The sequence below is a fragment of the Sceloporus undulatus genome, chromosome 4 (genome assembly GCF_019175285.1).
Source record: "Sceloporus undulatus isolate JIND9_A2432 ecotype Alabama chromosome 4, SceUnd_v1.1, whole genome shotgun sequence".
NCBI classification, from domain to species: domain Eukaryota; kingdom Metazoa; phylum Chordata; class Lepidosauria; order Squamata; family Phrynosomatidae; genus Sceloporus; species Sceloporus undulatus.
The window spans coordinates 189,622,765-189,638,884 of NC_056525.1; the positions used below are offsets into that span (position 1 = coordinate 189,622,765).

Consider the following 16,120-nt stretch of genomic DNA (forward strand, 5'->3'; position numbering starts at 1 on the left):
GGGTGAAGGGATGTGAAAGGGACATGTGAGGGGGGGCATGATTGTGCTTAGCCAGCATTTTACTGGACACACCGATTCTCCGATACCCTGTACTGGTTGGTAGAGGATCACCGGTGCGACTGTGTGGTTGATCAAAGGAGTGGCCATTCAGTGGGATGGCATCTAGGCAGCAGACAGTTGGGGACAGTAGTGAGCATGCATGGTGGGGAGGTGATAAAAATTTTACTGTGCAGTCGAGCTCTTCGCATACAGGCCACCTTGGGAGTGACTGGTGTGGACAGCGGGGTTTCAACAGGTTCAAGCTGCTTTTTCCTGCCCACCTGTTCCACCCCTTAATCTCAAAAGTGCTACACGATCTCTTTCAACACTGCTCTTTCTCAATTGTTTACTGCAGACATGCTGCTGCAACTCAACACTGGGAGTATTTTTCCAGCACTTTTCACCATTCTCCCAGTACCAGTGCTGCTTAATAAAATTTTCAGCTAGACAGAAGATGAGGAGAAGGAGGGAGTTGGTTGGGCATAAAAAGACATTGTAAAAAAAAGCTTTGTTAAATTGAGGTATGGCTGTATTTAGGAAAGAATAAGAAGTTCCCCCTGAAATTAAATGAGAGAAATGACTTGCCTATGCAGAGGGATGTGGTATATAATGCCTGTTTTATGGGGAATCTGGAGAATTCTTCTTGAAGTGTGGAATAATTTTCTTGACCCTAACAGACACACCCAGAATATTTGTATTAGTTTCCAATAGTGCAAAATAGCTGAAGCAATGGGTTGCTTCCCCTAAAACCTTCATCTTTAATAGTGTTTGAAAGCAACCGTGTTCAATATGCCATTATAAGCATTACATATAGCATTACCTGGTACTTGGCAAAAGTTTTGGTTCTTTTATTATGCATATATGTTTTGTTGTTTCACAGAGGTGCTGAACTTTTTCAAGCCACAATTGTGAAGGCTGTAAAAGCAAGAATTGAGGAAGAGAAAAAGTCAATGGATCAACTGAAGAGACAGTATGCCTTTCTTTGTTTTCTATGGTCATTCTCCTTCTATAGGGGTTGTTGTTGTGTGGCAAGTTTTTACGACTCATGCTGAGGTGAACCTATCACAGAGTTTCCTTGGCAAAATTTGTTCAGAGTAGATTTGCCTTTAACTTTGCCTTTCTCTGAGTCTGAGAAACAAATTTGCCCAGGATCACCCTGTTGGTTTCAATGCCCGAATGGGGATTTGAACCCTGATCCCCAGAGTTGTAGTCCAGTGCTCAAACTTCTACACCACCCTAGTTCTCTTTTGTAGAAGATTACCTAATAATTCTATAAGGGAGTACCTAGTTAGCCTTTCGGAGGTGGGAGTCCAACACCACTACATTAGACTTACAAAAAGTTATCTTAACTTTATAGATGTCCATACTATCCACAGAATAACCTAGTTCATGTATAATTTTCCCATCTTGTTTAAATTATAGATTGAAGTTGGTTTAATATCCTGATTAGTAAACTGGCATTCCCTGATATCCTTATAGTTCCCCGATCTGGGGAGCTAAAAAGGATTGGTGAGTTGGGGAAATCAGAAACAGGGGGAGTACATTGAATTGAACCATGAATTTAACTAGAGTTTGACAAGCAGAAATGTTGCATTGATTCTGAGATAGTATGATTCAGAGAAACATTCAGACATATACAATCCATTCTCATTTTATACTACCATCTGTAGATTGTATATAAATTTAGCTTTTGTAAAAATATAAAAATAGTTGGGATGAGCAGATTGCTGAGATCACATATTAAATGTGCAATGAATGTAGATCTATGTGCACTTGGGATCCTCAGAGATGAAGGTGTGTCTCTAATAATATAAATCCTTTTCCTTTTCCTTCTCCTTTTTTACAGAATGGATCGTATCAAAGCCAGACAACAGAAATATAAAAAGGGTAAAGAAAGGGTGATGAGCATGAATCAAGAAACCTCAGATGGGCAAGCAATTCAAAAGGAAGATGATGATGATGACGATGGTACTATTCCTTCAATATATCCGGCGTTGGTATTTATTGCTTGGACCTTGGTACTGTCAACATGAATGCATGTAGAGTAGTAGTAATACCCCCTTTGGCCATTTGTCTGAGGGATTTCACAGCCTTATCCAATGCATTTTGCTCAGACATAACTTCCACTGTGTTCAGTGAGAATTCCTCATAATCATAATCATAATCAATCATAAATAGATTGTGCATATATGGGACATCCTTTACATTCCCATTTACTACATTTAAGCAGCAGTCTGAATATTATAGCCAGTTCGATGCATGTGGTGATCCTCTTCACTGAAGTAACAGTAGAACCATTCAGAGTTTTGAGTTAGGGTGCTAATGTAACATTTATAACCTTTAAGATATTGCATGTGAGAGGCTACAGCTTGATAACTTGGCATATGCAAAATAAATATAGAGCTTTTTGAGACAAAAGGTTTGCATGTGGGTCTCAATTGGTTTTTCATGTTACATTGAGTTAACAGAAATGTTGGAAGGATGTTTGTACTTATAAACAATTTCAAACCAGCAAAGCTTTTTCAATACTCTTATTTAATGCAAAAAAAAAGTGAGTTAAATGAAATTTTAGGAACTCATATTTAAAGAAAAAGATTGCTCTTCTTTCCAGCCATATGTAACATTATATGTAATAAACTGTTGTTATTCCTTTGGCAACTCATTTTTTAAATAATTTATATAAAAAGTACTTTCACCAATACTGATGAAATCATGTTCCATCAATAATGGGGTAAGCAGTAATCCCAGTAAAGTGCACGTGTTAGTCCTAAGTCTCATTGATTTTTGTTGGTCTACTCCAGTTAAGGATAATAATAGTTTTAGTTTAATATCTTACAGGTTTAGTTTTTCTTTTTTTCCCTTTTTGGAAGTATTACAAATGATATTGGAATATATGTCACAAAAGTTTTTTCTGATTTGTCTTCTTTTGCCAAGACACTATAACAGGAGTAGTTGCTGTGACACTTTAGATATTGTTGAATTGCATCTTCTGTCAGACCTAGCCAGCATAGCCAATAGCGGAGAATGCTGGGAAGTATTCCAGCAACATCTGAAAGACTGCATGATTTTCCACCCTGGTCTACAAAAAATGTTTTCATGAATATATTTAAGTCTGAACTGAAATTTTAATTTGATGAAATGGTTTTGGGGTGTTTCTTTTTTTTTCTTTAGTAGGACAGAATCTGTTCTTCCACAGTTTGGAGCTAGGAAGAGCAAATACAAGCAGTAACATGTTTCTCATTTTGTAAAATTAATTTTTGGACATATTTCATTTTAGGAGAAGCAGACAAAGAAAAAGCCAAAGGCAAAAAAAAGCAGTGGTGGCGGCCTTGGGTTGATCATGCTTCTAGTAGGTTTCTAAATCATCTTTAAAATACATGGATTTAACCCTTATATCCTTGACCAGAATGGAGGCATCCCCAAGACTTGTTTGTTTTATGCATAGTTGTATATTTGTGACTTGATAGTTATATGGATGCAAATTCAGTAATTTTGTGTGGAAACAAGAAAGAATCAGTCATTTGCAAGTATGGTCCAAAACACACAGCAGAAATAACCCATGTTGAGACCACTTTAACTGCCCTGCTTCAATGCTAGGCAATCCTGGGAGCTGTAGTTTTGTGAGATTTATTCTTTTCTGTCAGAGGGAGCTCTGGTGCCACAATAAACTACAATTCCCAGGATTCCCTAGCACTCAGCCATAACTGTTAAAGCAGTCTCAAACTGGATTATTTCTGCAGTGTGTTTTGGACTTATCATACCTTTGTAGTAATTTCCATTTTTACTAGCTATGACAATATATTCATCATATGAGGAAAAATACACTAGACATCCCTTCAAAAGATATTTAGATGCTTTGTCAATATAAACACTATCATCACCCTGTATTTGGCATTTTACTGTTAACATGAAAATATTTTCAATTGTTTGATTTATTCGAATCTAAACTGCCTCAGCTGTTACTGAGGTACTGTATGAGACATAGCAATGGCATATAAGATCACTAATCTGTTTGATGTTAAAATATTATCAAAATTCAGAGTAACAATTCATAAATCCATAATTTTGAAGCCTTTTTAATTTTTAATACTTTGCTTTTCTATATACAAAAATATTTTATGCATCCATATGTATGTTTCTTTGTTATCTGTAGCACTGTTATTTTTATAAGAGCTCAACCCAGCATATAGAATGTCTGTTTCTATCAAGTCACAAGTAAACTATGCCTCTGTATATTTGTGTGTTTGAATGTGTGTGTGTGTGTGTGTTTCTGTTTCTAAAAGGGCATGATGAAAATTTATAGTGACTAATTCTTTTTCCAAACATTTGCTAAAGATAGATTGTTTTAGTTTTCAAAATAAATACATTATGACACGCTGTCTGCTAAGAGAAGAGCTGGATAATCTTAGTTTGGGGCTGCTGGAAAATTGTTGAAATTTAGGTGAAGAAAATGATTCAGAAGTTGTCATGTTCCCAGGTTATTCTTTACGGTGGATTTTAGATCAGGCAGAAGAATGTTGAATATGGTACATTTCCGGGTTTTTTTTTTTTTTTTTTTTGCTACTGTCCACTGTATTAGATAGACCTGCATCCATACAACTTTTGTTAAATTGTTCCAATTCAATTTAGCATTTCTGATTCATTTCACCCTCATTATATGTTTCAGGGAGTTAATATACAGTACATATTATTGCAATAATGCATATACTTGTGAAAAGCAATAGATGGCCAAGCTCCGAATTGTTTATTACTCATTAGTTTTCTATATCTTTCTCAGCTGCTAACATGTTCTGGACAGTTGTTTGCATATTTGAATGATTCAAACTGCTTGTTGTTTAGCTATGTATTTCTAAATATTTAACAAATCCAAAGTTCCTATCATGCTGCAGCTAATCAAGTACATATTACAGTGGACCCTTGTTATACGCTGGGGTTTAGTTCCAAAATCCCCCATGGATAACAAAATTCATGGATGCTCAAATCCCATTAAATATAATGATATAGCAAAATGGTGTCCCTTATTTTAAAAAATCAAAGTTTGATATTTGAAATTTATACTTTTTTTGAACATTTCCAAACTGTAGATGCTTGAATCCGTGTAAAAAAAGATCCGTGTATAAGAAGGGCCGACTGTATTTGCACCATGACCTTTTTTTCTGATAAGAAATTCTCAGATCTTCTCTTGCTGGGGGTGGCAATGTGAAATTGCCTTCCATGCATACTATTAAAAACATATGTTGCTGCCTGATAGTCTCTGCCAAAATGCTACAGTTTATTAATTTTATAGTAGTTTTTCCATTCTGATAGACCATTTAAAAATTATGGTCTGCTAAAATTAAAACTTTTCTCTGAAGGAAGGGTGGTCTGTAGGGATGGGCTTCTTTTAAGAGTACATGCTTGCTGTTTAATCATTGCTTTTATTGTGTGGCTTCAAGTTGTTGTTTAGAATGGGGTTGTCTTTGCCTTTGCCTTTGCCTTCCTTAGAAGCTGAGATAATGTGACTTGCTAAAGTCATCCAATAGGTTTTCATGGCCGAGCAGGACTTCAAACCCTGCTCTCCAGAATTGTAGTCCAGTGCTCAAACCACTACACCACTTTGGCTGTTGAATCATGTTGTTGTTGTTGTTGTTGTTGTTGTTGTTAGCTGCCCTCAAGTCGACCTCAACTTGACTCATACACATCTCCAAGCCCCTCTATCCTTCAATGCTCTGCTTAGGTCATGTAAGTTCAGGGCCATGAACTCCCTGATGAAGACTATCTATCTGGCATGCATTCTTCCTCTCTTCTGCTGCCTTCTACCTTTCATAGCATTATTGTCCTTTCCAATGATTCATGCCTTCTTATGATGTGGACAAAGTATGGTAGCTTCAGTTTAATCATCTTGGATTCCAGGATAGTTCAAGCTAGATCTATTCAAGGACACATTTGTTTGTATTCTCATCACTGTTCTCACTTTAAATAGTATCAATAGGAATTGTATTTTAACATGGATTATTAGATTTTATTGGCACTGATGCTTACATCAGAGCAAGAGGTATGTGTGGACTTCGTGCAGGTGGTATCCCTACTACAGGACTGGATCCAGTATTCTTCTTAAACAGTAGCAGATCACACTTGTTCAACAAAACAGATTCATTATATCACATGAGAAATTTAATAGAATCGATTTCTTCCTGGCTCAGGACATAAAAATGGCTTCAGGTCATGAGAGAGATTTTAAAAAGAAGAAAAGGATTAAGGAATAATTGAATAAGAATGCAAGTTATTTTGATGGTCCAGAAAGCTGTATAATGAGGGTCAAATGCGCTCTTGGATGTCATTCTGTATATGGCTTTGTAAGTTTATTATTATAAAAACATTAAAGTATTTTCTTTTACTTACAGAGATTATGTTAATAATCTTTAAGGGCAAATGTAAGGCTGTTTTTTCCCAGCTCTGTTACTTTTTTGGACTACAACTCCCAGAGTACCCAGCCAGCAGGGCAACTGGCATGCTGCAAGTTTTAGTCCAAAAACGTAACTCTTCTCCATCTCTGCTCTTGCTTATTACTTTTCTTTTCACATTTTATTTCCTTTGTTTATCAAGTTAGACCTATTAGCTTATTTGGAGTTTTAAACAGTGTGCTTCTGTTCAAGGATATAAGGCCCAGTTCATTCACACCCCATCTTGAACATATGGAGGCCTCCGGACATTTTAGTGATGATCATATATGCTTTTAAAATATATATATTAAGCAAGAAATTGTTTCCCATTTTCGAACTTGTAAGCTTGAAAAATACTGTGGTTTTTAAGAACTAAAATGTTACCAGATGCATGTATACTTTTAGCAGAATTTTGGTTTTTCTTCTTCTAGTGTTAAAATTTAACATTTATGCAGACCCATTCAAGTTGGAGATTCCTCAGTCTCTGATGAAATGAAATTAATATATTTTTTAAACAAGTTAAGAATATTGCAAGTTTTTAATACTATTGTTCCATTTTTTATTTTATCAGCGCCTATTCTTCTGGTAGTACTATATTTCTTCTGTAACTGACCTTCTTCACTGTGTCTACAAACATCACAATAAAATGATTTATCTGCCATTGATTCTGTTCATCTCTTGCTTTTTCTCCACTTCTACCCGTCGTGCCCTTGAGTGCCATGGTCAGATAAACTTATGAAGTGCTTTTTCTCTCGCAAATATAAATATATATATATATTTTATTTCGCTTAGTGGTCAGAAGTGGAGATTATTATTTGTTTGAAACGGACAGTGAAGAAGAGGAAGAGGAGGAGAAAAAGGAAGAGGACGAACCCGCTAAAAGATCTGCATTCCAGGTAGTGTGTCTACCCATGTGTTCCTGCTAAATAGGTTTGAATAATCAAATCATTACTGAAAACTGAAAGGAATGGTGTGCCAGTTTAAAATCAATTGCTGCTTGCTTATATTATCAGCCTTTTGCAATGCAAAGATGATACAGGAGATGGATTCTCATTCACTTGCAAATGTAGCATGGTTGTTTGTTTGTTTGTTTTTTAAAAAAATAAAGTTTCATATCCTGAACTCTATTTTTCTGATGTTGCATTGAAGACAAGTGGATAAAACATCTTTTCATCAGCATTGCTTGATATTGCTTAAATTTGTTTGTTTGTTTGTTTGTTTATTTGGGGGGAAAGAAATGCCATGAAGAATTCTTAAAGATATATTTATTGTAATAAAAGCTGGGGTTTATATGGATGGATATAGTTTTATTTGGTGAGAGAAGTCAGTCAAATGTAACAATATAATTAATATATTTTTGTGTTCTAGGTTGAAGAAAGGTAAGCCATAAGTATAGCACCACCACAGCATTCAGCAACCTGATTAATGCATGTGTACCCCCATCAGAATGCAGCATCCTGGTGCTCTCATACTACTTCTATGTTAATAAAGTCAGATTGTAATATTACATTCACATGGACTGACTATATAGACATGGAATATTAGTGTCATAGTGGTGTATCCATGGATTATTGTATGGGGACTCCACTTATGATCTTTCATATGACACAGTGTCTGTAGGGGAGGGGGTTAAGACTAAAGATCAGAGTTCCTGCCTAAATTCCTTTCATATTTGGAGCACCCTGGATTCATAAAATATCTTTTCTGGCGTATCTGTCATATGAGTGTATCCATATTTCATCATAGTTGATATAGACCCATTGGTTACTGTAGCCTAATTTGATTGCTAGTCCCAACTAGAGTAGGCATAGTAAATGAATTACAGTTCAGTCAAAACTTAATTGATTCAATAGTTCTCCCTTAGAAGGTACTAGCAATTGAATTTAGGCCTATATGTCTGCTTTTGAGTACTATCCAACTGAATGTATTATGTTATAGACTTTACAGAGTCTGTAGAATAGTTTCCATTCATCTTTTTATATTTCATCATATTCATTAATTTATGTTCACTTAAAATTGTATAAAAGATCATTACCTAAAGCAAATGAAATATATATCATTACCTAAATCAAATTAAGAATGCATACAGATTTCTGTATTAATTTTAAAAATCTAGTCAGTCTGTTCTTATTCTGTCCAAAGTTTCAGGCTGTTTGTTGATTTGCTGAAAAGAATTTACATATTTTTTGTCAAAATCTCTTCAGTTTACACTGATTATCTTGAAATCTTCTGAACTGAAATCTATACATTTATCCTTTAATGTTTCATTATATAGCAACAAATAATTTTGGGTCAAAAGACATTATGTTAGTCTTTTTCACTTACAAAGATTAGAAATAATGATAAGTATATATTTGGTTACCAGAGAAAGGGCATAAAAGAATAATAGCATCAAGGATGAGAATCTGTAACTTCTAATATATGTCACATACTGAATATTAATTTTCATTAAGTTTTTAATCATTCTCACTAATATATTATTGTTACGTGTGTGATAATTAACCTTCATACAACTATGCTGTCACTAACTGAAGTACACTCTAAGCTTGAATACTCACAGTTCACATATTATATGCTTGTTTTAATTTAAATCCTGTTATCTAATATGATTGTGCAAATATTTCTTATAACAGTCACAATTATATTTCACTAATTTTCTTACTTTGTCCTTCTTTGTAGAGAGCTATTGCGAAATTTGCTTCAGCCATTTTAGCCTTGCCAAAGTCTGTTATTAAACTGCCCAAAACTATTCTTCAGTATTTAATCAGAGCTGCAAAGGTATTTGATGTTCCATACTGTGTAGATTGTGATCTCATCCCATATTCTTCTGGCAAAGGGTATCCCTTTTCTGCATTTTCCCTCTTAGTGTGAACTTCATGAGGACTTAAGGTAATCAATAATTTGGTTTGCATAGGACTTAATAAACTGAATCACAGGATAAATTGCCACTCTCAATTTGACTGTGATCATAGATTCCTGAGAGAAAATGCAGAGACACATCTTGGTGTAATCTTGGGATTTCTGCCAAAGCTGTTTTAAGAGGATTCCATCAGGTTGCATGCATCTATAGATAATATAAAATATATATAATAAAAATGATGAGCCAATTTAATTGATGAGTTTAGCAAGATTTCACACTGCATGATAATCTTTCTCAGAAAGCTGGTTAAAACCTACATTGTAGATAAGCACATCAGGTTTCCTTTGCATCATTATTCTGATATCACTAAGTAATAGCTTTCTGTGGACCTCTTTTGGAAGTACCTGTGATATTTTAGAAGTGATAACTTTATATATGCAGTATACTACTTACCTGAAAGAACTATAAAATGATTTAGATGCAGCATAACTGATCAAATCCTAATGAGCTGTGTATATTTGTACTGTTCTTTAAATGCAGAGCTTATGTACCTTAATTTTTACTCTTAAGAAATAACAGATGAGTTAATGTTTTTTAACAGTTGCATTATTGCAGCTAATCCTCCTTAAAGCTTCTTGTTGTCCTTTGCCTTCAAGTCATTTCTGGCTTATGGTGACCCTAAGGTGACCCTGTCACAGGATTTCTTGGCAAGATTTGTTTGGAGGGGATTTGCTATTGCCTTCCTCTAAGACTGGGTCATCTTGTGAGTTTCTGTACCCAAGTGTGGATTTGAACACTAGATTCAGTACATCACATTTGTTCTTAAAGTTATCTGGAGTTTTAAAAATCTTAGAATGAGCATGCCATTTCAGTAAGAAGGTTGATCATACCATTGGATTGTTATTTCTATTCCAATTTCTATTCTGTTTCTATTCAAAGCTGTATTTTTCCATAACAGTTTTAATGAGTGGAACAGTCAGCCAAGTGTTGAAAAATCTCACACTTTGTGGTTACAGATTTAAGTAGCTATATAAGAATGAGCACCATTCCAGTGTTGGAATGGGGTTCTGCTGCCACTCCTCTTCACTGAAGCATCACAAAGTCAAATCTTGAATAAAGGAATCCTCAGAAATGGTTTGGGATGTAGTCTGGAAACAGTGGGTGGCAGAAAGGATTATCAAAGTGGTGGATCCCTCTAATGTGAGCAGAATCACCTTTTCATTTGTGCAAGACAACTTTGAATCCAACTTATTAATACAGCAGCTGTAGTATTTTACTTTAATTCAAATCATAAACCAAATTTGTGAAGTACTGTGGGGGGCGGCAGGGAGGAAAAAGACAACAACACTTAGTTCTCCCACATTTAGTACTGTAGTTTTTCATGTTCACATTTCATAACCAGAGAGTTTATTTTATTTCTGTGCCCCTTGACATTTTAAAGGCATTTCTTCATAAATCATCAGTGTATTTTTGTGTATCAGAACAGCAATAAATAAAATTAAAGCTACATTTCCTTTTGTAATATCCAATGATAACATATTCCAGCTTCCCTGAGACAGTTTGTGCATGTTTCTGTTAGAAAATGTAACTGTTCCGTCTATCCTCACCCTCTTCTCTTTGCGTGCATGCGTTTGTTTGTTCTATGGCTGTAGCTAATGTCTTTAACTGGTGATGCAGTGCTAGCTGAAGATGATTTTCATTCTGTAATGAAGATCATACAGACAAAAGCAAAGATCTTTTGTCTCAAACTGCTATCACATAGTCCTTACCTTTTTGTTATTTTTATTCAAATGTGCTATAGAAATCAGTGCATACTATGTGGTGGTTGTGGCAATATGAACTTCCATTGCACTCTTATTTTAAAAGATGAATTTTAAAATGAGCATATTTAGATCGTTCACAATTTAAGAAATGTTAGACTAAACTTTAAAGGTCATATTCTATTTAGAATATTGTTCAACAGGTAAAGCTACTTTCAGGAAACGGTTCATATGTAGATGATACTTTAATTCCCAGAATATAACTTGTGAATCCACAACTGTTAAAATTATTTGGTTAATTAAGTACTGTATTTGAAAATAGCACCCCAAAAATCTCAGACTTCATTTTAGGTATTTGGGTTGAAATCAGAAATATTTAGTTAATCTCCCAGATTTAAATCTGTCTGTTCAAATAACTGTTATTTGTCATTTGCCATTATTTTGTTTACTGGTTACTTAATAAGGAGACTGAATGAATTGGTTTGTTCCCTTTAGTTTGTTTATCAGGCTTGGATTACTGATCCTAAAACTGCCCTCCAACAGAGACGAAAAGAGAAGAAAAGGTTTGAGAAAGAAAGAAGACGAAGACGGAAAGGATCAGGAGATGGTATTTATTCTTCTGTAATATTTTCAGTTATGTCCTATAAACTATACAAAGATGCCTTCTCCTCCTCCCATTGGAGATAGACTTTGCTGGCATAGTATGTGCCTTGCATATTGAAAATTCCTGGTAATTAAAATAATAATAAAAAGAATCATATAGTATATGGTAAAAAAGACATAATGTTCTGGAAAGCCACAGCCTATAAAAGCAGAAAATGGTGGGACAGTTGGACAAATGTTCTTGTCCTATGGAGTTATAGTATGTAATTCTTTAATGTTGAGAATGTTAGCACACAAATGTTTTTAATGTGTTGCAAGAAAAAGGAAAATGTTGTTTGAGTGCTACCTACAAAGGAGGTTATTAGATTGTGATTTCATCCTGGTTTGTAGGTTGCAATTTCCCAGATTGGACATTGTGAGAAACCGAGGTCTAATAAACTATGAAGTTATGAATTAAGGCATGGAAAGAAGTGGGGAAACAAAAAAGAATAGGGAGTGTGTAGGAAGAACATTTGTTGCCAGCATTATAACATGATGGCTAGTATCCTATTACTGGATTATGATGCTGTAAAACAGATTTCTGCAATTCACTGATATGGTTGTTGCATTGGCCAATATTCTGTTTTGACCATGCAATGATCAACCCCAAACTCACCTTCTAAGCAGCACATCCCCCCCCCAACATGGCCATTTCCATGTTGTTGGAGAGTCGGAGAAGAGTGAGGATGCATCAAGCTATTTTTCTATAATTGGACATTCTGCCATAGGCAGCTGCTGAGACACTGGGACATCTGTGTGATTCTTGTACTTGCTATAGGAAAATAGCTGGATGCTTTTTGGATACTCTCATTTTGAGGTGGGCTGTGATGATTATAAGGTGAGCATCAGAAGACGTAGCTGCAGAGATGTATCTTGTGATACACATATGTGTCCCAATGCAGGATCTTGGATGATGTGTCCTAACTGAATGAGTTCTATCAAATTTGAAAGCAACAGAGTTTTAATTTAAAATAAAATTAGTTCTTTTATATCAAACAAGTACAAACTTCCAAGATTCTTTGCTTATTGTTTTTATATTGATTTCTCAGTTAGTATAGATGTGGAGTGTGACGAAAAAGATGAATCTGTCAAAAAGAAATCAGATGGACCTGGTAAGTAAAGGGACAATAAAGGTATTTTAAAACAATGCTAATGGATAGGACTGCACAGCCATGGGTTACATAAAAGCATTTTGTATCAAGAATCATAGCAATACTAGCATACATGATACTATTCAAGCCAGTTTGAGGCTACAGAATTGTGAAGCGAGATGAATTAAACTGTTTTGTATTTAGAGATGCTGTACAGTGGTACCCCGGGATACGAATTGATCGCGTTACGAAATTTCCGGGATACGAAAAAGTTAGATTGGAAAAAACTGTTCCGGGATACGATGTTTTTTTTGGGTTACGAAATTTATTTCGGCGCGAAATTCAAACGCAAAGCGCGGCTAGCGGCTTTCCAGCGCTAACGGAAAGCCTTTTCGGGTTGCGAAATGTATCGGGTTACGAACGGAGCGGCGGAACGAAATAATTTCGTAACCCGAGGTAGCACTGTAATTAAATTTTTTTGTATGTTGGCCAGCTACATTTTGAACTTTTAAAAAGATATAAAATATTTAATATTAACTGCTTCAGGGTCTTAAAAATGAAAGGCAGTGTGGACTGCAGTGTATGAGGAGCTGCTCACATATATGAAGAAGTGAACCACAATATGTAGCTTTTGAAATACTAAGCACAGAATGATAATAGACAGCCTTAAATCTGAATGCAACATTTTAAAATAGCTGTCACCTGATTATAGGAAGTGTTTCAGCATAAACAGAGCAAAAGCTCTGAGTTCACCAAACAGTGATTTCAAATTACATGACTATGCTTTAAATCTGCAACTGATAATTTGTGCCATGAAACAATAAATACCTGATAAACAATTCAATCCTATGTACATCTGTTCAGTTTACAGTAGAGTTTACTCCTAGATAATTAAGAAGAGGATTGCAGCCATATGTTTTCTCTTGTCTAGATTTTCATAAATTATTTGAAAATATTTACTACTATGATTATTGATTTACCAGACTATATTTCTTTTTGTTTTACTCCAGATAACATTATCAAAAGAATATATAATATCTTGAAGTTTACCTGGGTTCTTTTCCTTGCAACAATTGACAGTTTTACAGCTTGGCTCAATTCAATTTCGAGGGAACACATTGATATTTCCACTGTGCTCAGAATCGAGAGGTGCATGCTTACTAGAGAAATAAAAAAGGTAATATGACAAACTCACAACATTTGTATGATGGTAGCAAACAGGTTTGTCTTTCAGATACACTTTGGCCTACAGTAACCACACTGTATTTTCTTTTTTCTTTTCATTTTTGGGAGAATGCTATGCATCAACAAACTTTTTTAGTTTTGTTTTTTAAAACAATTTTTGCTATGAATTGAGGAAAACCTTCAAACTCAGGTGAAAAAGTAGAACACCTTTTTCTATATTGTATACACACTTTATATATTGTATAGTTGGAATGTGGTGGCTTAGTGGTTACGATACCAGTTCTGATGACTGGAAGATTGGAAGGTTGGCAGTTTGAGGCCCAAGTGCCACATGATGGAGTGAGCTCCTGTCACTAGACCCAGCTTCTGCTAACCTAGCAGTTTGAAAGCATACAAATGTAAGTAGATAAATAGGTATCACTTCAGTGTGTAGGTAATAGCATTCGGTGCAGTCATGCTGTCCACATGACCATTAGAGTCATCTTCAGACAATGCTGGCTCTTCGGCTTAATAACAGAGATTAGCACCACCACTACCGTTGGTTATGACTAGACATTTGTGTCAAGGGACTACTTTTACTTTTTACCTTTATGGTTGTATATACCTGCATGGTAGGAGGAATTCCTGATTATGGAGTTCCTTCTTCCTGGATGCACAGTTGGCACCAACACTGGAATGATTCTGGCACCATATTAAAACCTGGCTCTTTATTAAAACCTTTGAGTGAAACTGATTTTATCCAGGCTACACATGTTTTCAGATTCAAGATTGTTTAAAATTTTCTGTTTTTAAATTGAGAAACTATTTAATATATTTTAATATTTTAACACATCTGTAATTATTTATTCTTTGTAGTTGATTTTATTGTAAGCTGCCCTGCAAACTTAATAAAAAAATAATAAATACAATAAATAGATCATCCTTGCAGTCCTTCCACTCTAAGATTCTATGATTCTACAAACATGATTTATTTTGGCCTTCTGCAGATTTAAAAAATCTTCACAGTAGACTATTTAGAGACATCACACAACAGTAATGCCCTACTTGATCTTCCCAATTCTGCCTCTTTTGTCTTAGGGGAATGTTCCAACTCGAGAAAGTATCCATATGTATTACCAGAACCATATGATGAAACTTTCCAGGGAATCAGGATTGGATGAAATTTATGAGCCTGGACAGGCTGAGAGGACAGTAAGTCTAGAATCTGCACCATCTCGAGATAGCGAAACCAGGTATTTTGTCAATGTGCACAATATTTACCTATTGACCTTCATAAATCTACAAATAACTAGTAACAACTTTAGTTTATGTTGCTGATAAATACTAGATTTGATCCCTGGAATTTTAACATCCTGTTAGCCTAACTTTGACTAGGAGCAGATATTCAGCATCTATATTTCATTCCTTTGCCTACCACTATACTGTAGAAATAATCCAGTTTGACCCCACTTTGACTGCTTTGGCTCAGTGCTATGGAATTCTAGAATTTATAGATCTGTGAGGTATTTAGTCTTCTGTGTCAGAGCGCTCTGGTGCCACAGCAAACTACAGTTCCCAGAATTCTATAGCACTGAGTCATGGTAGTTAACGTGGTGTCAAACTGGATTATTTCTGCAGTGTGGATGCAGTCTTTGTCTTCTTCTTGTTAACATAAGAGTGACAAATATTTTCTATCTTGTCTGCTGTCATCTTTGTTCTGGTTTTCCTTCTCTAAATGTGGTTCTAGGGTTTTACAGACAACCTCTACATTGAAAGAATACACACGCAAAAAATCCTTGGGGCTGAACAAACCAGACTTGGATATCTCCCCAAGTAGAAATGTTTGCCTTTGTCAGTGGATTTGGACTGAATGGGAAAGGGCTTTCAATGCATACTGATGTACATAACAGAGAGCTCTTGTGGGAGTCCCATTGTGGGAGAAAGGTGGGATATAAATCCCATTCCTTTTGTCACATTACAGGGACAGTGTCCTCCCTCCCATCCCTCAAAAACTGGTGCCTCGGAAATGGCTAGCTGTGGTACTGCTTTTCTGTTCAAAAATGCAAATGTTCACATAGTATTTATACCTGAGCAATTTGTCTTAAAATATTGTACTGCCTTTGAGGCTTTTTCATTACACTG

General features: G+C 35.4%; 1 protein-coding gene across 1 annotated transcript in view; it reads left to right on the forward strand.

Annotated features, from left to right (window-relative positions):
• LOC121928425 (piezo-type mechanosensitive ion channel component 2-like) overlaps nucleotides 1-16,120 on the forward strand; it is a 100,428-nt gene that overhangs the window by 56,403 nt on the left and 27,905 nt on the right. The window contains exons 22-29 of the mRNA XM_042463093.1: nucleotides 920-1,009; nucleotides 1,886-2,007; nucleotides 3,317-3,388; nucleotides 7,254-7,357; nucleotides 11,577-11,688; nucleotides 12,773-12,835; nucleotides 13,825-13,991; nucleotides 15,077-15,231. Coding sequence (XP_042319027.1) covers nucleotides 920-1,009; nucleotides 1,886-2,007; nucleotides 3,317-3,388; nucleotides 7,254-7,357; nucleotides 11,577-11,688; nucleotides 12,773-12,835; nucleotides 13,825-13,991; nucleotides 15,077-15,231 — 885 coding nt within the window. The remainder of the gene's footprint in view (nucleotides 1-919; nucleotides 1,010-1,885; nucleotides 2,008-3,316; nucleotides 3,389-7,253; nucleotides 7,358-11,576; nucleotides 11,689-12,772; nucleotides 12,836-13,824; nucleotides 13,992-15,076; nucleotides 15,232-16,120) is intronic.